General features: G+C 41.6%; 1 protein-coding gene across 2 annotated transcripts in view; it reads right to left on the bottom strand.

Annotated features, from left to right (window-relative positions):
• Nucleotides 1-26,067, bottom strand: part of LOC142565799 (uncharacterized) — a 70,357-nt gene that overhangs the window by 8,296 nt on the left and 35,994 nt on the right. Inside the window, exons 13-22 of one of the 2 annotated variants that reach the window (XM_075676336.1) lie at nt 25,070-25,207; nt 24,901-24,984; nt 24,458-24,521; nt 21,221-21,283; nt 17,224-17,344; nt 17,018-17,137; nt 15,890-15,996; nt 15,311-15,404; nt 10,358-10,444; nt 2,066-8,379 (exon numbers count right to left, since the gene is read on the bottom strand). In XM_075676336.1, coding sequence (XP_075532451.1) covers nt 8,272-8,379; nt 10,358-10,444; nt 15,311-15,404; nt 15,890-15,996; nt 17,018-17,137; nt 17,224-17,344; nt 21,221-21,283; nt 24,458-24,521; nt 24,901-24,984; nt 25,070-25,207 — 986 coding nt within the window. In that variant the 3' untranslated portion in view covers nt 2,066-8,271. Of the gene's footprint in view, nt 1-2,065; nt 8,380-10,357; nt 10,445-15,310; nt 15,405-15,889; nt 15,997-17,017; nt 17,138-17,223; nt 17,345-21,220; nt 21,284-24,457; nt 24,522-24,900; nt 24,985-25,069; nt 25,208-26,067 lie in introns of those variants that run through there. The other variant, XM_075676337.1, reaches the window with a different exon arrangement.

Genomic DNA, 26,067 nt, shown 5'->3' with positions numbered 1-26,067 from the left:
GCAAATCGATTTCTTCCCGCAAGGCCGTAATTTTTTGAACACGCTCCGAATTTTCGCGATCGTCAAAGTAGAAAGGAAAAATGGCCGCCTCCGGGAGCGGCGCGCTAGCTTCGAAAGCTCGCAGATCTCTCGCAAATCCACTGCGTCGAAAGCTCGCAAATCCGCTGCGCCTGCTGCCGATTTTATCGATGGATCGAGCAGCAGCGAGTCTGAGGATGCTGCCTTTTCCGCGGACTTCGACTCCGAGAGCGACGACGACGCAAACCAGACCGGAACATCGGCGGCCGCAGCCCGGCACGCCCAACTGTAGTCCGTGCAGTTAAATTTTTTGTAGCGGAATAGCTGTCCAATGACAGAAAAATTTAGATTTTTTTTCGGGGATAGTGCCTATTATACAGCAATACATTCTGTATATCTCATAATTTTTGTTACATATTTTTCTCTGTAGATACAAGCGTCTTTACAAACTTCGTTCAGTTTTATCCCACAATATTGATTCCGGCAATTTATATCTTTTTATGACATATATCTCCTTAATAAAACTTTTATGCGTAAAAAGTGCATTCATTTTGCTTTTTGTTTATGTAATACATCAAAGACTGACTGCAGTAGTTCTGTCAGAAAAAAAAAACTGGCGTAACCTACAAAAAACTCTTATTTTCCCCACGGTAGGGCAAGCGTTAAACCACTGGGACTACTGCCAACAGTAGTGCAGATGTCCATATGATGGTCTTCACGCTGTCATAGTGCTGGATTTTCTCTTTGAAGCATGGACTTTCACTGTCTGTTCCATGTGTGCTCACAAATATGTGAGCACGCATGGAACAGACAGTTAAAGTGTTTTATGAATTTTAAGGTTCATAGGTTGGCAGGTATGCTTAAGTATATTCACTTAAGCATATCTGCAACCTGTGAACCTTAAAATTCGTAAAAATCCTGCAGAAGGAGGGGAGGAGATTAGCATACATTTTTAAAGACTTTAACCTAAACACACACCTTTTGCGGCATATATACGCACTTAATTAACACTGATTTACCTTTAGACAGAGTATAGAAACAGCAGGAAACTTGACACAGAAGAGATTAACAGACAAAATATTGTTTTTAGATCCCAGTGACTTTTTCATCAACAGTATTCTCACTGATTTCGCCTGCTTTAGGAACTATACTCATGGTTTCTCATGCTGCCACAAGAAGGCTGCACAAGTACCATCAGAATTTCCTTTTTCGATGCATTTTTTTTTTTTGCATTCTGGCGCAACGTACCCCCTCTTTCAACACTTTCAAAACTTTTTCGCGAAAAGAATTTTTTTTAAAACTTTGGCGTAACCTTCGTAAAGTCGCATAGAAAGCCGAAATTCACGAAAAATTTGCTAGAGATCGCAGGTATGCTTAGCCAATGAAAATTAGCATTGCATCCTTATCTATATTAGGATGTCTGGACATAGCAATATTCCTGGAAGCATGTGGGGTGTAGGCCTCCTCAAGGGCAAGAGTTTGTCCATCTCACATGATCCAGAAAAAGAAGCCAGCTTGATGTGCCTGCAAAATCTGTGCATTATCAGGGCGCATCGTGCTGTCTTTCTTCAAATCGCATGTAATTCCTGAAGCTGGTTTAGGAACGTCAGAAGCCCAACCTCAGACAAAGCGGGCGCAATATGCAGAAAGCCGTAGCTTAATGCAGGTGTAAAGTGGGAACTTTACACCTGCTATGTGCAGACGATGATTCATCAAGCAGCATTCACAATTGCTAACTACATCAGTGTGCCATTTGCGGTCACAGCTCTCGTGCCTCCATGAATTATGCGCTTAAAAGTGCACTGAAATTGCTTCAAGATGGTGACTATGAAAGTGCAGTTTAGTTTGCCCGATAGGCCATCGAATTGAAAGACCAATTCACAAGACAACAAATTGACTTTTATAAAATTGTCCTTTCTTAAAAAAAAAACAAAGATTCACATTGTGGACACTTTTCATGGATAATCCAGTCATGACTGTAAGGAAGTGCAAGCAGGGATCTCAGGCTCTGCCCACCAAAGAAATGTGAACACTTAAGTAAGAAATATTGGTTTATTCTTATTCCGTTACACAACTGGTTGGCAAAAAGACCACCTAGTTAAGGCACTGGATAGAAAGCAAAGTATCAAAACATATATATCTAATGGACGGAAATTAAAGGAATCTTAAAAATGTTGCCACTAATAAATGACATCAAATAGCAGTCGAACTTCAATATAGCAAATACCAATATAATAAATTACTGGATATCACAGTAAATCTAAGATGTTTCTTGCCAATATCAGCATGCAAGGAATATATGCTTATAACGAATACAGGATACAATAAACAATTATTTTGTCTCTGATGCGACTTTGTTACGACGAAGTTTGAATGAAGGACAAAGGAATAATACACAACAAGCAAGTTGGCGACTTCATGATTACAACACACACATTTATCATCTGCACTGTGGCGTCGTTTTTTTACACTGACAATTACAGTTGAATTTCTTTATTTCTAATACGCTTAATTCGAACTTTCGGTTTATTCGAACTGATGATTTGGTCCCGTCAAAGTTATGTGTTTCAATGGGCGAAAACGCCCAGTAATTCGAACGCACAAGCATTTGCGACGGTTAATCGAACATACTGCGCTCCGACAATGCTCTCAGCACCGCGCCAAATCACGCGGCGGCACCTCCGACCAGCATTCCTCTAACCCCGCCATAGAGGAAGAGCGTCGGAGAGACCTCTCAACGCTGCGCGCAAGGAAAAAAAAACCCCGTGGCAGAAATTTGTGCGCAAGCGTGTGCTGGCGCACATCACCGATTACTTCTGTTAGAGACGAGCGTCCTGTATAGTCAAAGACCCATTTTCCGGACCCCGAATTTTTCGGGCATGCCCCGAAATTCGGACGCCTTCGTGGCACCCCCATGTAACCCATAGAGTCAATGTCTCACACGCAGATCCGCTGGCAGCGGTAGCAACACCGCGGCAACGCTAGGCCTAGCTACTTCGATGTTCGCTACCAAACTTCTTGCTGTTCAATGCCGCGTGTTTCGCTGCTGTTAGCAATGGCGCTGACTCCGCCTCTGTGATCCTCGCCAATGGCTTCGGAGCACGGAAAGCATGGAAAGCGCGTTGCATAATACCGGTTCCCGAAAGTCGTCTTCGCCCAGATACAGCAGTGTTGCGCAGTGAAGCATAGCAGAAGTTAGAACGGGGCAATTGTTACGGGTGATGGTATGTTTCCTTTAATTATACACACGTACATCCGCCGTTTCCTATCACAGTACGAGCACGGATACGCCTAATAAGAGTACTGGCATGCCTTTAGAGCTATTTCGCTGGTGCCTGTGGCGATTTGAGTCCTTGGGGGCAGTAAAAGGCATGCATTCATTTTTTCAGACGGCCCGATTTTTCGGACGCTTTCGCGGCCCCTAGAGAGTCCGAAAAATCGAACGTTGACTATAACTTGTAAATACTTGTGACTAAATCTTCTGGAACTTCCCACTCATGTGTTAGCTCAGTGCACATGTGTCACTGGAGGTCAGTCCTCCATTCAATTAGCTTCCTTTAATTCGAACTTCTTTTAATTCGAAGAAATTTTCGGGCCCCTTCGAGTTCGAATTATCGATTCGACTGTACAAGCAATACGGGTGGATATGAGTCATGCAGGTGAGGCCCATTCTTTTTCCTCAAATGTATCTGCACTCCACAAGCAGAATGTTAATAAGCAGTGAATGTACGGGTACAAGCAGAGGGTATACACCCAAAAGCACACATATACACACTACACAGCCACATACTAAATGTCTTTCGCTCTACCATTCTGGTTTAAGTGCATAAGGCGTGCACAAGAAGCACATTCTTGGGTTCAAATCATTTCCAGATAATGCATGCAGCATCGGCTTTTTGCAGTAAATACAACGTCTTGGTGGGCGTGGGAAATGAGAGTAGTGCTCCACATTCAAGAAGTGACACAACATGGTTGCTACAAACTCAGGTGCAGCTAACACTCAAAATAATTATTTCGATGCGTATATCACTTTAACCCGTAAATTAGATAATACTTACAGCTGCAAGAGACATACATATACACACCACTTTAAAAATAGAATTAAACTGAAGGGTTTAATGCTCTGATGCTGCGCAGTGAGGAATGCTTAGAGGGGGGCTCTAGCTTAATTGTGACCACCTGGGATTCTTAAAACATACATCCAAAGCACAGTACACGAGCATTTTCACATTTCGCCCCCATCAGAATGTGGCCACAGAGGCCGGGGATCAAACCCACAACCTCATACTCAGCAGCACAATGCCATAGCCACTGTACCACTTTGGCGAATATGCACAACACTTTAAAAATGCAGAAAGCACATACGGAATCGCAACATTCATTGTACGGTCACACCCAAAGGATTATACGTTTACTACAATGTGCAGCTGCATGCTAACTTTAGCGTCATTTTTGGCTCTCAGTAAAAAAGTGCTGAACTATGGAGAGCAGAGGGAAAAGCCTCAATGTCATAGCATTGCAAACCAGGAGACATGCACCAAGTCAACATGATGCCACACAGTGACAGTCAGCATAAAACAGTGTGTATACCCAACATGTATGCAATGGTATCTTCTTTCTGAGGCACGCACAAGCCCAAAACATTAGAGCTGGCTTTGCAGTAACATGTGCTGAAATGCAGTTCTCCCTTCCTGCTGACCTCTGCGGTAACGTTAAACAAGGTGAAGAATTTGCTGAAGTTTGGAACTTTTATGCAGTTCTGTCGCACAGCATTGATCCTGCCTATGCACATACACCTGTGGCAGGCCAGCAACTTATCTAATTTTTAATTCTGGGCAATGGTGGCGATGACTGGCTGATTGATTGATTGATCTGAGATGTGGCAACAGTGGGTAATGCGCATTTTAACTGACTCCCACTGTGCTCGCAAGGATGAGGCAAACCCCGGCAGTGCCATAGGAGCTCCACTGTGCAGCTCAGCTGAAGCTTGAAATTTGGTGAATGACACAACTGCATCTCTAGTACCTTTGACTTGACACAGCTTGCACTTATCCTACCCAAGGCGATTACATTCCTTGCATCTGCAACTGAATGCGATATGGCACATGAGGGCGCACTTCTTCACTAAATTTCACTAAACTTCACTGCCAGTTGGAGCTGCAGTGTTGATGAGGCAGCTTTTATTCTGGGAGTAAGGAATGTAGGATAAAAGAAGCTGTCCTGAAGGAAAGTATGTACAAATGGCTCTTTTCATATCCTGGTCATCCTGGGTATGCAAAGACAACAGAGCATTGGAGCGTAGTCTTTTCAATGCCGTTAAAACGTTAAAGCACGCTCTCCCCCCAAGTAGCTTACAATAACCCAATTCCCATTGTTGCACAAAAGCTAATTTGTCACATGGCACCATGGTAACAGCAGCATCCCATGACCTGCTTTCATTAGTTGCCATGCGGCAAGCAAACAGCCCAAGTCATACATTCATGCATGCGCACACACAAAGATAAATAAATAAATTTAAAAAGACACCTTGCAATTTTCAATTGTACCAATTGATTTTTCAAACACAAATAGGACCAGTCAGCCCCATCATATCTTATTGAGACTAACCAATTGGACGTTAAAATTTTTTTTTATGCTCGCAATATTGATAGCATGATGGAATACAAAAGCTTGGCACTCAATTTGAGAAGCTTAAACATGCTTGAGCACTTGACAACAATTCTAATTCACTAATTCAAAGAACTATCCAACATTTTGCTAAATGTAATCAAACTTGAGTGCCATACATTCCACCAAATTACAGGTAACTGAGCAGTGCCAGTCTTTCAAAACAATTAGGTAAAGTTTTGTGGCAGATCTTTTGACTCAAAGAAAGGCTAAATGCTGTGCTCCATTTGCCATACCAGACTACAGTATGAATACCTCTTATCCGAGGACCTTAATTTTAATTGCGCTATTATTTTCATTAGTAATTTTGTAGTTTGACAACATTACTCATCCATGCAATTTCCAATTGAGACTAAATGCTACATCTACAGCCCCATTAAGACCAAGTGGCATTTGACGTCCTATTAAGACCACTTGGTTTTTATACATTCCAACTCAATTAACCAACATGAATATGAGTACATATGTATGAGGCACAATTAGGACTGTTATAACATCAATCGGATCAACAACAATTTTCAATTGCAACAAATTGGACACTACAAGGCTGTACAACTTCATGTCGCTGCTGTGGGAGGGTCCAAGTACTAATTGAAAGGTTAGAAAAATCAGGTTCTGAAACATCGGTCAGCAAGTGTATTTGTATCCTTCTAAAGTCAGTATTGCTCTAAACTAGACGCGAATGAAAAATCGTAAAATTATTGGTGTGAATATGACAATTGTGAATAAACTCTAAAAATCTGGCATTTCACAATGAAATTATAAAAGCAGGTATAAATAACCAACATTTTTTCACCAAATAAAATGGTAGATTGAGTGATAAAAAATACTGCACCAGATTTGTTCTTTAGTGTCCCTTTAAAGCCATTACCATGTGTAGCCACTCACTTTTCTTTGATATCTCAGTGAGAAATTGCTAAACGAGCATAAAGAACATGGAAATTAAGAACAGCAGTGAACGTGGAAGTGACGCTGTGAGTACCAAATGCTAACAAAAGCTGTAAAAGTGTAGTAAACATGCACTGCAACTTGATATCACATGTCTGCATTGTTTCAAATTACTATGCAACAGATATCCCTATGGCACAAATTACCTTATGGAGCTGAAGGCTAGCAACTAGTAAAGCAGCTGAAAACAATTTGGTTATGACCATGTGTATACATAAACACATTCATCATCTGCTTTTATAAATGTGTAAAGGTAACTGCAATTACGTTCGTTTTCAAACTGTCCACCAGAATGTTAAGCCAGTCACTTTTCATGACCGCATAGCCCTCCCAACATATGAATCACAGTGTAGCTCAAACATTTTCAAGATGTTCAGCAATGAGCCACAATTGAGTTGTAGAAACAACGCAGACGTTGCCCCAGTGTGATATTGCCATCCCTTGGAAGGACACTAACGGCCAACATTAAATTAATCTAGATTGTCTGATTATACATCTTGAAGTTTTACAATGACTGCTTTATGTCAACATACGATAAAGCAGCAGAGAAAATCACAACCAAAGAAGGCCATACAATTAATCCGAAAATTCAAATTGCCAACGACAAATGAGGTGACTTAAACGCAGGTCTCCTGTGCTGCACTGGAAATCTCAGAGCCATGCTCCAACAGGATCTACTGCCTGTGTTAAGTCAGAGGCCCACACAGAATATAGGCACACTTCCACAAATGGCATGAAGAGGAGCGGTGTGAAGATGTAGCATCAGTGAGCTTTTCATTTTCTTTCAAACTGAAATGCACTGTGATTGGTATTTTACGCATGCCTTTGTGCCTGCCCTTTCTTTATCTGTCCCTGCTTTAGTGTGAGTAAAGAACAAGCCAACGTTTTCTCATTATTTAATGTAGTTAACTTTGTTATTATCAGTGATTGACTAAACTTGCCAGTTATAAAAACATCATATGTAATGTGCTCTGACATGATATCTTCCCAATGGTATCACTAATCCTACTCTATATTTACATCATTATCTCGAAAACAAAAACTATGACATTAATAAAAAATTATACTTTAGGCACATTTGAATACTAACCTATCACTTCAGCTCAAGTAAATATTTGCCTTCAGTGTCCCTTGCACTGTTATGGTCCCTAGCTGCTGGAGCTACAACATTGAGAGAAAAGTTTACGATAATGACGCTCTTTCTCTAACAAATTTAAAGCTAGAGCAACAGAGCATCATTTAAAGGAACAATCCCTTCAAAATAATTTACATATAAGTCAGCAATCACAGCAAATCACAGGCAACCCAGAATGCAGAAATCAAATAAAATTAAGCCTATGTAGAACCCAGAGCACTGTAATATTACCACAAATTGTAGTACAAGCAAAAAGCAAAGAAACTGCAAAATTAAATATGTAGCAGATTGCCCAAATTCAAGCCATTGTTTCTGGCTAACAACTGTGGCCATGAAGCCACCTCTACATAAACTAGGAAGTTTCTGCAACACGAAGAATCTAGTGGCTTCTGTATACCAACAAAGAATGCTTCCATGCTATGCACATATTAAGGCACTACATAGTAAGGCACAAATAATGAATACAAGCAGCATGGTGGGATCTTGTAACATATTCACAAAATTCATGCAGATGTGCTGCTTGCATTACTTGCAGCATCTGTGGACAACTTTTCGTGAATTTGTAGCAAGTTGACCTTGACATGTGAGTCAACTGTAGTGCCGTCGCGTGACTGAAAAGTAGGTTCCACATTAAGAATGCAAGCAAATTTGCTTGTAATAAAAAGAAGATTCTATAAAGCACACTGCAATGACCAAATCTGGCACGTGAAGCTCCCAGAACATGTATATGCAAACCCCTTTCCACTACTCATTATTCATCCAAATACAGTAGAACCTTCTCCTTACATTTTGGAAAAGCCGCAAGGAAAGAACGTACCAACCAGGAAAACGTACGATCCAAAGTAACTAAAAACATTTGACAGACTCAACTATTGTTGACATCTACACAATGGGAAGCGTCGTGCGGATCGTTGCGGCATGAGATGCCGACGTGCGTCGAGCTGATGGTTCTCTGGCGACCCGAGACGCGTTTTGTTGTTTTCCTATTGTGTGGTGCTTTAAGAGGGCAATGGGAAACCAAAACAAAATTGAGCTGGTGGGCAACGCCGGATGCTGTCGAAGCGAAACATGATGCCTGCATCAGGGAACAGTGGCGCGTTTGGATTATCACCTACTAAAAGCATGCAGTACATTACCAATGGCACTAAGCACCGCACCATAGACCGCGCGCTGTAAAACAGATGGGTGCTTATCGCAATAGGTCTGCTGGAGATAGCTGTGAATGTGGCATGCGACAACCTGGGCGGAAATTTTATGGTATCGGAATAAGGAATGGTGCGTGCCGTCGTTTTCATGTGAGAAGGGCGGCTATATACTCTTCTCGACCGTGCGCGCCTCACACCTTTCCTTGTTTACATAGGATCTAGCAGCCAGAAAACGTATACAATCACAGTCTGCAGCACGGAAGGGTGGCGCATTTCGGTTATCGCCTATTAAAAGAATGCACTACACTTCCGACAGCACCACGTGCTGTGAAACAGATAGGCAAAGATGCTTGCCACAATATGATTGGCGGTGATAGCTGTGAATGCCGCTTGTGATGACCACAGAAAAGATTTGCTGGCACCGAAATGAGAAACTGAGTGTGTGCCGGCGTTTTCATGTGTGCCGGCGTTTTCAGTATTGCAGTGAAGCTGCCAGGGCGGGCAGCTATATACTGTTCTCGATCGCGTGCGCCTCGCACATTTTTTTGTTAACATGGGATCTAGCAGCCAGAAAGAATATCATAGTAGCGCAGTTTGGCGACATGCTGAACGCAAGTGCCGAAAAATCATGTTTTCCGGGAACATATGAACCGGTAAAAAATTAGCATAGCTCTATAGGGTCATTTTTTGTGCTCTTGAATGCGAACATTGGCGATGGGAAAACATACGTAACAGTAACATATCAACAAGGTTCTGCTGTATTCAATGTTTTTGACCATTCAATTCTCTTTCATGGAATCCCACAAATGGCAGGCAACAAATAACTGGCCGAGTGTAAGACCCAAGATCAAAAACAAGGATAGCACGTGCCTGGTGTGCTAATAACAGAAGGGTCGCAAAGTGAGGCAAGCATTAACACAAAGTGAACTACTCTGACTGTGGTGAGCCAGTGGCTGAATGAGGTGCATGTGGTATGTAGTTCTGTTTCGAAACTACAAGAATTAACTGTGAACATGACATAAGGGACGCTGGCTGAAAGTACTACATGCGGTGCCGTGGCCTATGGTGCCATGATTTGCACAAGCTGTCTGTACGAACAGACACAAAACTGTTATTCCGTGGTCGAAAATATTTTGCCTCAGCAACACCCAGAAATGTTTTCACACTAACTGTGTTGCACTGATTTGTTCACTAACTGAACATTATTTAAATGAACTGACCAGACATCCCTAGTAAGCATGCAACCACAAAATCTTGCCTATGTATACTCAGCTCAGAATGAAGCTGGAAATCTGCGGACATGCACTGTGCACAGTAAGTGAAACAATATTAGCCCACTCACTAGTTAAGCAACAAGGAGCTTACAAGACATGCCTGTAGTGCAACCAGATAAAGTATACTAATACATCTTCACTGGGAAAGTGTAAAGTATACTTGTACTCACCTGATCACATAGAATAGGAAGTGCCTTCAATATTTCAGATGCCAATAGCAGGAAATTCTGGGCGAATGGTGCAACAGTCATGTTGGCCTGAAATGCACAATGCCCCTTCAGATGAAAATATAGCTTTAGCTCCAATTACGTTGAGAATATTTTAGAATGTCAATGCATGTTGCACAGTTTGGCATCAATTTAGGTTGTTTAGTGGTACCCAAGATCCCACAGCTTAACCAAATGGCGCTCGTTTATCAGGCGTGACTTGGTTAACCAGCCAAACAGACTAAACAAATATTGGACCACATAACACAAGGCGATTCAATCAAGACTTACTGCTACTAGAAAAAAAAAGAGGGAGACAATCACTCTCCATGTGGTTGGGCAATGTTATGGTTGGCATGTACCACCCCGGGCAAAAAGGATGCTTGAAAGGCCCTGCTCAACCGAAACGGAGGATGGATTCCTGATTTGCTATGGCTGTCTCGTGTGATTGTCGGTCTGGCAGGCGCCCCGCAGTGATGACAGGCCCCTTTATATGTGCGACCAAGGGGAGAACCCTTTTTACAAACTGTCCAACTCTAGGGGAGAATGCTTTCCACGAACCAATGCCGCCTACGATCCCCGACCCGCATGTTGCCGCCCGCAAAGGGAAGCATGTGCAAATGTCACCTGGGAAAAGGGATCAGCCGCCCATCCACAACCACCAGACTCAGTGCCTGTCACGTGACGTTGACATGAGCAAGATCCCGCCTACGATTTTAGTGGGCCTATTTAAGGGGCCCCGCAATGTACTTTTTCACGTCATTCATTTTCTTCTTCTTATCCTTCACAAAGCTTTGAATAAACAGTGCAAGTTTCGCACTAGAAATCATCTCATCCCTGCCTGATCACCATGGTCTACCGGACGCCTGCAGCCCGCCAACAACGCCACGCTACCCAATAGTAACGCCGGTCGAGCTTCGAGAAACAGGCGCCGCAACAGCAAGTATTCCTAAATACCACAAGAACAGTTTTGAGCAAACACAAAATTAGGTAAAATGTAAAAATACTCTTACATTTCCATAACCATAACATTAAAATAATCTTGAAATGATGGAGAAACTCAACAGCCAGAGATGACCAACGTTTTCAGACCAATTTCAACCTAACTAGTCTAAAAACATTGGAGATAACCATGAAAAAATTGTCAGCAGGATCAAAGAACACAAGACAAAATGTAAGGATGAGAAAAGGCAGTTTGTCTTATCGTTTTGTCTTGAGTTTTCAATTTTGCTGAGTTTTTCATGGATATGTACCAAAAGGCTCAGATTCAGATGCTGATGGAGATGACAGCAAGAGTTCAGAGGCCAAGCACCAAACACTAGCACAATATCCCCATGGTGCTCAACTAGCTAGTTATAGACATCAACCTAGACTAATCACAAGCATCAGATCAGCCTTTTAACATCATTATCAGGTGGTACCATTAAAGGTGCACTAAAGAGGAACACAGAATAAGTTTAGATTAATAAAGTATTATTGAAGAACTCTACTTTTGTTGACTTTGCAGTAATAGGTCGATTATTAAAGAGGAAATGATAGTAAAGCTTCATTCATTAATTCCGCACTGAAACCCCCAAGCCGGCATGTCAGTGTGACCTCACAGATTTCAAAGTGTCTTTTTGCATTTCGGCCATTATGGTTCAGTAAAAGTTACTGAAACTTCCGAAGTTCAGTCTTTGGCTCTTTGTGAATACAACGTAGTGCATTCCTACCAGCAAAAATTTAACTAAGCCTCAGCAGGCTGCATCAAAATTCATGATGTCCCAGCATGCTCGTGTGGGAATTTCAAGGCAGTGTTGGCACCGTATTTGGTTTTTGAGTCTTTTCTGGCATAACAAGTGTCTTCTCATGGTAAGAGCGGCTTTTTTTGGTATAACGGAAGAGTGATTTACTAACACAGTTAAAGTTATTTTTCTCTTTAGTGTCCCTTTAACATTTCAAAATAGTAGGTGTACTAAATTCTACATCTAGAAGAGCTGGCATACTTTTTCCAGTTGCAAATGGGCCACCAAGACTTCCTTTAGGGAGGGGGGGGGGGGGACATAAAACTTGAGATCATGTGGCTCTTAAAGGGGCCTAAACCACTTTTTATTGAAGTGGAGAAAGGCACTTGAAGTGAAAATAGGCTATTTTAAAAATACTTTGCCGCAATAAGTACTTCAATGTGTTCAGCAGAAGCAAAGTTATTGGCAATCAAACACGACCCCTGCTGTGCTCCCATTTCTTCAATGCCTAGTGCTGCGAAGACAATGGTGCAGTGGGGCTTGCCCACAATGCTCCGCCTTAAATGCCACCGTGGTGCGCAGTTCAAACTTACTTTTGGATGTTAACGCAGACGCCACGACTTCCTATTTTGGTGGATATGATGCACTGAACATAAGCTAAACGCGGTTCTACTCGGCAAGAGGCAGTGCGCTTAGCCAATGGACTCATGGTGGCACCCTGCAGCGGCCACGGTACCTATGCTGCTTAGCCAACCGCAGCTGCCAATAGCAGTCATATATGGGAATTCACTTTATTATTAAATAAAGCATAAGCCTGCCTCCTTAAGAGAGTAAGGAAGCAGGCTTCTGCTGGAAAAAGAGCGTTTGAGAGAAAGATGACTTTGCAATCTGCTTGCGAGCTCCACGCACTGCTTACGACCGCAAAACTTGGTCAAGATGTTCACGGATGTTCATGTTCCACGAACTATGTTATTTCACCAAGCCTGAGGGGTGGTTCAGGGCCCCTTTAAACATTATGGCATCAAAGCTTGCTTGTCATGTGTTGCACACTTGCAAGCTGCTGATTTCAAAAACTACAATTACACAGCATATCTGTGCAGACCACCTAAAGGCTGTTAAAACATCAGGAACAACTATGACACATGGTGCAAAATGCTACAGCACTCAAGGGCTTTGAGAAGTTCATCCGTGCTCTCACATTCTTTATATTTCTGGAGGGGGGGGGGATGACTAAGAAAGCATGAGGAGAGGGGTCATACTGGCATCCTGTCAACGGAACCGTCTCCTCAACATTCCCCTGACAGCACTAATAGCAAAATGGGCCTGCAAGTGAGAAACTGCACCACGAAAGGCGAAGGCTGTTTACCGCTTATCGCCAGGGTGAAAACGGAAAATGCAGCATCTGAGCAAAATGAAAGTGTCACCAAGGACAGCAAAAAAGAAAGGAGAGGGAGAATCAGACAAAGTGATGTGCTGGAGCATGTATACGTGTTCTTTTTTAGGGCCACCTGCAACTGCATCATTAACCTGTCATTGACAACACAATTTCCAACCCAATCAGCTTGACAGTCTCGACCAAAATTTTCAAATTGTCATTGCTTCGGTATATCTGTGTGCACAATTCCTAATAAATATCAATTTATAAGAAATCTTCACTGCATTACAACAATATTTCATTTAAATGTATGTGTTTATATGAAATTTGAAGGGGAATTACGATTACTTTGACATATCCATCTGTTTGTTATGAGATGTTTCATTGTGACGAGGTTTTACTGTATAGTATACTGCTTCTTTCAAATTGAAAGTAAACATTACAGGGCCCCTCACCAGGCCCCAGAGCAAATTTTGGTTATACGCTGTAAGTTGCTACATGTCCTCTAGGGAGCGTTCTGCCAGAAAATTTTTCTCAAGTTGGCTCATTAATAGCCGAGATAGAAATATTTCAGTGCCGCGAACCCATGATTTCAGCAGCCGGGCTCCACTGCATAGTGAGACTCCCTTCCACTCGCCCCATCTAGCCTTCACAAGCGAAATTTCTTCCCTGCGTTCTCCCATGCCTGACCTCGAGGATCACGTGACACATACGTCACGGGCACCGGCTTCAGTTTTTTTTTTTTTTTCTCCGCGCTTTATTTTTTTTCGTCAATGCCCACTTCTGCTGGCGGCATTGTGTGTAAGCTGTTATTGTTATCCTTTTGCGCAGCGCACGATTTTGCACGCTGTGCACAAGGATACATGATTAGCGGTATAATTCAGTGCTACACAATTACTGAGGCAGAATAAGCGGATCGCAGAGCATGATCCTGCGCTGGAACACGGTAGAAAATGGCACCGTTTCGGCACCTTTGCACGTGACCGCACGATCGTGGGAACAAGCAGACGAAGTGGAAGTACATCTCTCTTGCTTTGGTGTGAAGTAAAGCAAAAAACACACAGACATTCCATTTGTGTGTTTTATTATTTCCCTAAACTTCGATTCGTCAATTCGAGCAACAGCACAAATAACAGATGGTGCCTGGAATAATTCTCGAAGTCACGTGTCACCACGAGCGACGTCACACTGCGGACTTGAGTACGTAGGCACAAGGACGCGAGTACATCAGCCTCCGGCTTGGAGCGCGGCGGCCCCGAGGAGAAGGAAAAACGGCGTTCGGTTTGAAATTTCAGATCTTTCCACAGCGCGTAGCGATGTAATACTTTGCAGACACGATCGTTATCACGCAATGTATGTTCTGCGCTTGTCAGCTCAAAATGGCCAGACCTGGTGAGGGGCCCTTTAAGGCTAGTTATCAAATATGATGCAGTGTGAAGACAGCCTTCAATTACTCACCGTAAGCCAATGCATAAATAGACACACAAGCTAGCTGCAGAGTGGCAAAAACTTTTGGAAGAATCCTCTGCACAAGAAAATTGGTTGAAGTGATGGGGGCATTGGGGCATAGGGCATTGCTACTGTAATGCAGTATAGGCTGAGAGAAAGGGCACCTGACAGGTCACAGTATGTCATGCATTGTTCAGTATGCTGAATGTGTCGGTGGATAACACTCTATATAATGCACACCTTGGCTGCATTTTTATAGGGCATACTCAACAAGACATTTGATCTTTTTGGTGTAGTCGATAATTTGAAATAGCTTGGCTCTATGTAAATGGGCTCGACTGTATTACATCATTTTTCTTAAGCACTCACCAAAGGTTTGTCCTTTCCAAGATCCAAAAACAGCTCCATCTGACGAGCAGTGAACTCAATGTCATTCTGTGCTTTCTCCACATCTACAAGCAACCTGAAAGAGCAAATAGCCAATCTCACACTGTGGCTCAGTCACGAAGGGATGGGCATACCGTCTGAGCAGTAATTGAACCTCTAAAAACACATAAAAACCTGTGCACAGCTTGATATTTCTATAGAAAATAAGTTTCAGAGCAAGCTGCACAATAATAAAATAAAATAAAATAGTGCACACAACAAAATTACACAGCAGTTCACAAATGCGAAAGCTCACTAAAATAATGCAGTCATACACTTTACGAGATAGCTTAGTTTTTCAAATTAGTTGTACTAACGAAAAACAACTTATTTTCCCATTTTGACTGGGCTAATTTTTAATTTTATTTTATAGACAGTTTCTTATAAGCTGCATTACTGCACAGTGTCCTCTTCCTTCTTTTGAAAGCTCTGTGTCCTTCCTGGCACAAGCCATACAGAGATGTTTTTTTTTAAATCTAAAATAATTACTTTGTAAGACATCTAAGAAACATGTTTACACACCTGGTTCTGTTCATGGAAGCCTTTATATGGGAACACACACTAGCCACTTCAGATGCCAACTTGTGGCTAAGATCAGCCAGTCGTGAGAGAGAGTCAGGACAGCACACCTACGACAAACCATAGTATCAACACTTGCTTGAAGTCCAAAAAAAGTATTGTAACATGGCCTGGGTTCTATGCATATCTATATTGCTAAATTATCATGTGGAGCAAGCTAACGCTGCCACAGTTTTGGCAAGTTTCTATTGAATGAAATGTCATCTACCTAAAACTACACTGTCCTCCTGTCATTGGAGTTACTAGGGCTTAACATGGCAGTTTTGTCATACAGCACATGAAATATGCCACTCACTGGCAAAGTAGGCAGTCAACAAACAAATGAGCGCAAGTAAACAAGCTCATTATTATTCAGCAAATTCCTGTTCACCACAGTGTTCCAAGTGAAAATAAAAATAAACATATAATTTTTTCATGCAATTTAGGCGTCTATTCATGGTATAACATAAGCTGGCCAAGAACAACCTGTTCTGTAACAGAAATCAGTTTGCCAAGGGTTACCAGGTCTACAGAAAAATTCTGGATCAATTTACACAGGTGGATTACAGTTTTGAAATAGAAAATACCTGGTCACCCTTACCACAAGAAGAAGTTTGGCAATACTGTAAATGGTGTAAAAGTGAAGCATGAAACGCGACAGTAAGTTCAACTTAGTGTACCAGCTCCCTGTAAGATTACAGGAGCTTGCAACAATTAGTAAAGGCTATCTATACATACAGGATATTAAAAAAAGGTAAATAATTCAACATTAAAAAAAAAGTTAAGCTGGCAATTTCGGCATATTTGGCTGCAATCCAAGACTCCAAGAGCACTCCAAGGGCAAGAGTGCTCCAAGAGTGCTCCAAGGGCACTCCAAGACTGCAAAAACATTGCAAAACATTGCATTTTACACAATCACATCCTAAGTACAACACTGCAACACTGAAACATGCAACATTGCAACATGCAACATCGCAACCTCAGGAGCATTGTACCAATTTTGTGGGACTAAATGCTAACCTATGTTGCTCCTCATCAAGTTTACCTGGTAATTGTAGAATGAGTGCAAGGATGTTAATAGCAGGTACCAACCTCTTCCTGAGCATCCAAGATGGCCTTGACAAGCAGCTGTGCTTCGTGAATGAGTGCATATATAGTGCTGTTGTTCTGGAGCCAGTTCTTGCAACTTGTATTCCCAACACACAGGCTTCTCTGAAACAGGTCAAGAGAACTGACATGGAAAAAAGAGCATAAGCGAAGTGTGACAAAGGAGCTTATAGGTGTAGAGGTAAGCTTACATCAGAGTACCAGAGGGAGCGACTGAGTGCCTCACGCCAGCCAGTTTTTGTGAAGGTGTTTGACTGGTGACTGATGCTGGCGTGGTTTCTCGGTACTTGTGGCCGCACTGTGTGCTTATTCCTGCAAAAAGATTAAAAAAATGGAAAGGATGCCCACCTCTAAACACAAGTTTGGTACAGAATAAAATGTTGGCGATTTCTTATGGCACTGTTCTTACAACAAAGAACAGCCTATAATATCTAACAAGTTCGACACACTTTGGCTGTCCTGTATCAGTAATTGGGCATTTCCCACCTCAACAGGTCAGCAGCCTGCGCTTCCAAGGTATTTTGAGGTTCCCATCACCCCCATTCCATTACAGCCCATTCACTAAAAACAAGGTCACCTCCAATATGCTCTCATTACAAAACACATACTCGGTAGGATACAAGAATGTACTATTAAGAAAAGCACTTACAATACTTATTAATACTCATGTCACAAATGAATTCTCAATAATCAGTGAACTAGTTCTGCTCATCTGTGCAGATACGAAACTATCTCTGCTTCAAAATGGTCCGAGCTCAAGCTAGTTGGTACTGATTCATAGCTATAAAAAAGCAGGAAATAAAACCAAGACAAGAAAGACGACACAGGATGAACACTGGCTGCTAACAAAATGCATTTATTCTGTGTGTACAAAAACCTCTGCTTAGCAGGCAATATTACTGCTCTGCAAGCAATTCAACTACAGCTATTTTATGTCTGGACACTGCTGCAGCTCCTATTCAGTGCAAGAAGGCCTTGACAAGTTCAACAACTATGTTTAACAAGCATGGAGAGTGGACACATGGCAAGGCTTTTAATCATAAATTTTATCCACTGAGGGACCACCAAGACAAATAATTAATATTAGCATCAAAATAGTAATGTCCTAGTGCTCTTAATATTTCCACAATAATACCAGCACATAACAGAAAGGATAAAACAAAATATTTTCAACCCCATACACTATAACCTGTATTATTTACAGCACTTGAAAACCTGTTTTTAAAATGCCTGAATGCAATTTCTTATGCAGTCATATCTTGATTTTACAATACCAGATTTTATGAAATTTTCTATTTTAAGAAACTATTTTAATTTCCCCAACGCATATTCATGCATCCTAATGCATTGAAAGCATTGAAGCAACGAACTGAACTCAACGTCTCACCCAATTCAACAAACTTTTGGTGGAAAATATGGGTAAAATACAATATAAATATGGGCATGCCAGGTTTCAGTTTAGGTGGCAGGTGTCATTGTTCTGTTAAGGTTTGCCCCTTCCATGAAGGAACATAAGATGCACTCAACAGGCATGCTGTCTACAGTAAATGCACAAGCAAGACAAAAACACTTCTTTTTTTCTCTTAAATAAAATTAGTATTATTAGCATGAGTGCTTTAAGTGTTTTCTATTTAACAAAGTCCTCGATTAAACTAAATATTGTTTGGTTCCATCGACTTCGTTAAATCAAAAGTTTAACTGTATAATCTTCTTTACAGCTGCTAACGTGATAACATAAAAGGGAAGTGTTATCTTTTGCCCCATTAAATGCCACAGAAAAATTCATTGTAACAAAGCAAAATTCTTAACAATGGGCACAATTAATCACTTCCCCGTCTTTGACTTATTAGAAAACTCAGTACTGCATAACAAGCTGCCCTGCCATGGTATCCCATAGGCAGCCCCATTATACTTAAGAAAGCTACCTAACAGGCTGTCAGCAATACATTGTAGCCAAAAGTAATCTGAGATAACCTGCCATTTGAATTTCTCAAGAATCTATGGTGGGCTTTTTTATTCTGGTGGTCAGTGATAACTTATCATAATACTTAAATAAGGACTATGCATTATGTGTTATCAACATTTTTATATCAGCTCAAGATTAGCAGTCTATAAAGCATCGAAGGATACTATACAGCTATACATCTACTAGCACATTAATCCAAAAATTATAAGAACGCTCATATTCTACAAAACTACATTATATATTTTCAATGAAAATACTGCCTAGTAATATTTCTTCATCCAGTGCCACACATTAATTTTGTCATCACAGCTTGCAGTCTCACTTCACATACTACACTATACACACCCATATCACCATGGCTCTGCACACACAAGTCTTTATTTGTAGAGGTATGCTTCTACTTCATCTGCACGTAAATTGCTCGACATTCTAAGCATTAGGTCATCAATCATATGTCAAATGAGTGTAATAACACTGAAACTGCTAATAGGATTTTGTGCACCCCTGCAATAAAACTAGGATGTCAACTTGCTACTTCTTTCACTTGGTTATCACCAGATTAGCCTCAACCACTGCAGATCAGAACTAAAAATTGCTATTCACATACACTGCCATTACACTTTACAATTCTCAACCATCACATATAAAGAACAGATCTACTGTTGTGAGAAAAAGTAATGAAGCCCTATGAGTGCGTGCCAATTGCAGCGTCGCACCACCTAGCACCTCAGTACTTAGGCTGGCCTGGTTTCGAGACAAGCACAGAGCTCATGTGCATCCTGTATTATTTGCTGCCGTGACCGTTCGTTGTGTCTCACTTGCTATGCTACCATTTGGTGAGTTTTGTGCAAGCCACTGCTGCCTGACAAGTACAGCTCAACGTTACCTTGCTGTAGTGGCCATGTTACGACATGACTATTACACTGATATCTCCCGGCACAAAAGCCGATGTCTAACATTGAGCCACATTCAGCAGGTAGTGCGGGCTTGCGCAGAACTTAGATAGCGATGGGTTAAGCATAGGATTAAGCAAATGGTCATGCTGGCAAGTAATATAGGATGGACATATGCACCATGTGGGCCTTCACATCAGCCGAGTCCAAAATTTCGAGGCCCTAGGTGGTGAAATGATGCAATTCGGCATGCATTTATATTGCAGCTGCCTGTTACCTTTGCTCACAACAGTACATAATGACAATTTATCATGCAGGCATTACGGCATGTTATATTACAATGCTAAGTATAATGAACGAGAAGAATGGAAACCAAGGGCCCAATCTTCATCAGTCTTAGCATGTCTGCGTTTATTAACCAGTAGCCTTCACTCAAAAAAGGTCATGTGCGTGTGATGCCTGCGAAAAAAATGGTGTACCAAATCCACCGTCAAGGCCATCAAGTGTGTCGCTGGCTAACACTCCCAGGTTTAGTTCTAGTAGATAAACATAAATACCCAGAAAGTGGATGGGAAAATGGTGCTGTGGTAGCTCAACTGGTAAGAGCATCGCAAGCATAATGCGAAGACGGGGGTTCGTCCCCTACCTGCAGCTAGTTGTTTTTTCATCCACTTTCATTTCCACTAGTTTATCCTTTCTTTAATTCAATTAATAAGTACATGTAATTTACCCTATGCTGTCCTTGAAGTCTTTGTTTGTTGGCTTCTTATGATAATCCTAAGTATAGTAATATAGTATCTGTATCTGAACATTATTTGTGTTACGTATCACACACTATTTATTTACTTGCACATTTTCTACTTAATAAGCCCCCTGCAGCAGTCTTTCCATTACCTATATATCTATACACATTTGAACTGATATACATACATAATTACACACACATGTACGCACACACCCCACATGCACATGCGCTCATGCATACACACACACTATGTACTGCCAAATCAAATCCCATTTCTGCATTGTAATTATGGGTTGTAGCAGTTTACAAGACAGGAATATATAAAACACTGAAAAACATTTTCAGCTTTTTAAATGTACGACACACTTAAAGCTACTGAAACTAGCCTTAAAAAAGATATATAAAACAAAAAATGTCTAACCAATATTGCGGCAATGTACCTTAAAATTTTTAGTCTTTAACAGAATACAGACCAGGCTTCAAGAGCTAAGAAATCTCACTGGAAAATGTCTAGATTGAATGAAAACAGGTACTGAGTGCTCAGGAACATTTTCCACAGAGCTAAAAGAAAAGCATGAGCTTACAATAGCATGGTGTGCCTGCATTCTTCAGCAGAAAACATAGTGCCAGTGCTACCCTTTGGAGGACTGCACAGAAGGAAAAAAGACGGCCATTATCAGATCCAATGCTGCACAAACAAAACAAGCTTGCTTATCAGAACAATGTGCATGCTTTTCATTGCTCCCACAGTCACCCACCCTAATTTTCACCCGCATGCATATGCACCAGAAGGAATTGCAGCTTTAAGCAGGTTTTAAGGAGTGATATTCTAAGCTGCTATCTATAAGCAATCCTTTACAGATTACCCAAATAATTGATTTTATCTTAGTGCTCACCAACCAGAGAAAATCATTCAGTCACCAAAGCACATAGAGTGTTCTAATCACAAATAGCCAGTGAATAATTTCTTGGTACCATACTTGCAACATCAGAAAGCCCTTTATTTTACATATGGAAGTAAGCTCTGAATATAACATATTTTTTTTTTGTTTAAGCAAGCTGAACTTTGATTGACCTTTGCACAAAAGCCAACTTCTCACTGACACAAGGAAAAAGCAGATGTATATGTGCAGAAGGGGGCACAGGAGCACAGTGAATGGTGAAAAAAGCAACAATGCAAAGTAATGTGCTACCACGCTACAATACGCTACCACAATGTGGACTCTCATGGCCTCATCTCTGGTAAAATGGCACAATAGAGCCATCTCTCCACTCTGACAGCAAAATGTGCTGCGTTTTGTCCGAACTATGAGAAATGGCTCCACCATTTCATTGCACTGAAATCAAGATTTTTTTAAAGTCTGGCACTGCCATTGACAATCGGTGCTTCTGATTCATGCTGGATAAAACAGGCAAATAATGTACCTCCTGATAAAGTTAAACTGTATGCACTACAAGATAGCACCTCCGAGCAAAATTTAAGCAAAAATGAGCCAGCATTTTACGCGAAATAGTCATGTCTACACGTCACTCTAATTTATGCTGTATTTGGTATACGTACACTCCCACACCACACCACCTGGGTCATAATAAGTACCCCCTCCACTCTTGAATTACATTTGTAGTCATGTTATAGTATTTGTGCAAATACAGTAACTACCCAGTGAAAAGACCTTATCTAGGCAGATTTGCCTGGCCACACTAGTGCTTGACATTAATTCCTTCCCTCATAAAATAGGAATTTACTGATGTATCACAACTGAAAGCGACAACAACTGTAGTTAGCTTCAATAGACCTCTCCCTGTTTGCAAACAGCGTGAGGTCACTGCGAGTGCCCCTCCCACCTGCCGCACCTTTGAAGCGGGCGCTGGTTGGCAAGCGTTCGTGCGACCTGTTCTCCTTGCATAAGAGCGCTGCTTGTATATCAACTGCCGCGATCATAATTTTGGCATATTGCTATCTTTTGAAGTGACAGCATCTACGAACTGTGCTTAGAAAGTATAATCGTCCCCTTTTTACTGACACAACAACGTAGTGTTATTGCCGAGTACATGGTTCCCTTAAGTCAGCATGTAGTGATTTCGTAAGAGTGTGCCTCTTCCATAGGTCAAACAGCCACAAAAATTTATTACTCTTTGAAAGCGAACATTTTAACACAGATGATGCACATTTAACAGTACCGAAATTATACTTCGCTTAAATGACTGGTCTTGGGACAAAAATTCGTTGTGAAGGTACTCATTTGCGCCCCATCTACACTGTAGCCTTAAACGGTGTACAAGATGAACTTCGTCTACACCTATCAGCCATGCCCATCACGGCGGCTTAGCGAAGCCGTACCAAATGGCGACGCCTAAATTCATATGAGGGAGGAATGCAGAGACATATAGCACGGTAAGAAGCCCCAGGTGGTCAAAATTAATTCGGAGCCTTTTCATACAGTGTCCCCCATAAGGTGCTGTGCAGCTTACGGATGTTAAACACCACAATTTAATTTGAATTATTCGTCACGGTCATGTGAACATACAAGGCACAAGCGTACATAAGTACACAATCCGTTGTGCGGTAACTTCACTGTGTCCGCTGCCTCCCTTTGCTGCTACCAACTTATAAGACTCAACTTTTGCATGTGTACAGGCATCATCATACCATGAATTTCGTGCTGTAAAAGTGAGTATAACTTAAGGCCCATGAGATATGTGTTAAAACACAATAATTCCAGCAGTTTGCATTTTGGGCATTCCTCGCGGTGAAATATATACACGCAGCTTCGGCAGTAGTGAAAACAAGCTAAGAGCTCACTTACGGTAATACATTTAGTCAATGGATTATGCTCCCACGAAGGCTTTTTTTTTTCTGCACACAGCGCAGATGACACCAAGATACATGCACTCACTAATCATTGAGTCTCATTCATTCTCACCTGTTCAAGTATTACAGGTCTCCAAGCTCTATCGACGCCTGATCACTATGACTGGCCTTATTACACGTAACACATGTCCACAGTCTTGTATTGTTAATCACGTAGCGTGCACACACACACAGACACACACACGCACACCATGTAGTCCGTTTCCCTACACAAGTGTCACTGTTTTTCGTGGCGCACTTTACCACACCACAAAAAACATGGTACACTTCCATGGAAAAGCCGATATTCTTCATCACACTATGAATCACAGACTACCACGTAGTTTACATTCGCAAGTACAAAAAGGCCAGCATCGCCAAATTTTCGTCACGCAGTTTACCACTTGCTGATGTTCTCTGACACACAATACTGCTACTCTGGCTGGCAAGATAATTGTGGAGATTGATGTAAAAAAAGAAGAAGAAAAATTTCAGTGCCCTTCCACTCTGTGAAGAAGGATGACCAGCGAAGCTGTGTTATGTTCGAGTCTTAATCGCGAACTGCACCTCCGCCGCGGGTCGGCCCGGCAATGCACTATCTTCGGGATCGGCCCACGCATAGGGAGTTTCTTGTTTACCACACCAATGACACGAAAATTTACTTGGATGGTAGAGGTATACAGCTTCGCTGTAAAAAACATGCGTCCACATGGCGCCCACGTGCACCAAGCACTGCGTGATTGCACCATGCAGAAAGCCGGCGGCAGCTGTGTTTTGCCAACCAGGGTCACTGCACATGTGCCAGAGACATCACGCTATGACATCGCCGGCACTGTGTGACATGCCCCAGGAGAAGTCTATAGTGAGGAAGTCTTTAAATGTGAGACTAGTATTATACACTGAGTTCTTTGCTTCCTGCAATGGCATAAGCCAAAATTGAAACAGAATCAGTCCTACAAAAGTCTCGCACCCAGCTTCTGTGGAAGGTGACTTGGCACTCTCACTTGCTTGCGACTCCATCGCATCCAAAAGTGCTGCAAGAAAAAAAGTTAGGTAGTTAGAATAATATGGCACAAAAGAAACTGAGGCTACGATGTGTGCCCAAACAAAAGAAGAAAGAATACAACCTCATTTCTTTTTTGCACATTTTCATAAGCTATCCTTAACCATCTCTAAAAATGCAGAAGTCAAATATGCCAGGCAACTACACCGCAGTTTTCAAAGAACTGTCACTATTATATATTTCTGTAATTGCTTGCAATGAACCTGAAGTTGAGTTGTAAACTCCATTCAACACTACATCATAAAAAGCCCAGAAAAGAAGTACCATGTCAAGCCTTCTCGCAGCTCGTGCAGTTTTACTAATTTCGTTTTAGAAGAAAGCTTCATGAGATAATGCATAGTTTCCTTTACCTGTTATTTCGAGGTCCAGTGACTTTTCGACTGCTGGAGGACATCTGCTAATCATTGGTGTGGTAAGCCCAGTCAGCAAGTGACCTATGAAAATTTTCAAAAAGATTGTTCAGTATGCCATCCAACAAAGAAACGTTGAATAGACTAGATACTTCCATGACACACTCACTCGGAATATGCGATGGTGTCTGAGAAACAACATTCAAGTGCCTATCAATTTCTTCATGTATAGCCTTCACGCAGCCACGAACAATCTTGGCCCCTTTGAGTCTGTTCTCTGGTGGTGTTCGCTGCAGTGATCTACGAGCTAAAGCAAAGGAATCCACATTTCAGCTTGCAATCAAAAATTACTTGAAGCAAAGTAATGTAACAAATGCCGATACTAATAAACAAGCCAACTAAATATGACAGTTTTACACAGTTAAGCCTTAATATAATGAACTTCAATACAACTAAATTCTTGATGTAACAAGAAATTTTACTTTTTAGAACTTCTTGTCCATAGAACACCATGTATTTTGAACCTGAATATAACGAAGTGTGTTTAAACACGACTTCAATATAACGAAATTTCACTGCCGCCATGATAGAATACTGAGATAATAAACAGAAACAGAAACTGGTTATCTGTTTTTCACACTCATTAGCTACATGTCCCTTGCCTATCACATTTCGTGAACCAAAGAATATGATGGGCAGCAGTGGCTGCAACAACCCGACTTGATCATGTGGCCGACCTACTCTAGTGCTTGAGAAGCCACAGTTATGCTAGATGATGGCACTGGATTGCTACACCAGTACACAAGGTATCACAACATGCCATGCTTGTTTTGTTTTTTCATATAATTTGCTCTGATGGAATCAGGAACGACGCAAGGCTGCACAAAAGTTATAGCTCCTGCAGTCATGACCTCTGCCTGTGACCACTTTTGCATTGTAGTAGTATGTCAATGATGCCTTCATGGTGCAAGCACAAAATTAACATGACAGAATGTATCAGACCTATCCAGTGGTTGCACAAAACCAAGCTTGCGTTTGCAGAGACATGTTATGCAGCGAATATGGTATGTCAGAACATCACAGGAAACTCAATTTGACCAGTAGCAGAGTCCGTTCGACCTACAAACTTTCTAGGCGCATCCTGCGCTCGCCCACATGTCTACCCTT

The sequence above is a fragment of the Dermacentor variabilis genome, unplaced genomic scaffold (assembly GCF_050947875.1).
Source record: "Dermacentor variabilis isolate Ectoservices unplaced genomic scaffold, ASM5094787v1 scaffold_12, whole genome shotgun sequence".
Classification (NCBI taxonomy): domain Eukaryota; kingdom Metazoa; phylum Arthropoda; class Arachnida; order Ixodida; family Ixodidae; genus Dermacentor; species Dermacentor variabilis.
Note: the sequence above shows the minus strand (reverse complement) of the source record. Positions and strands in the feature narration are given on the sequence as shown.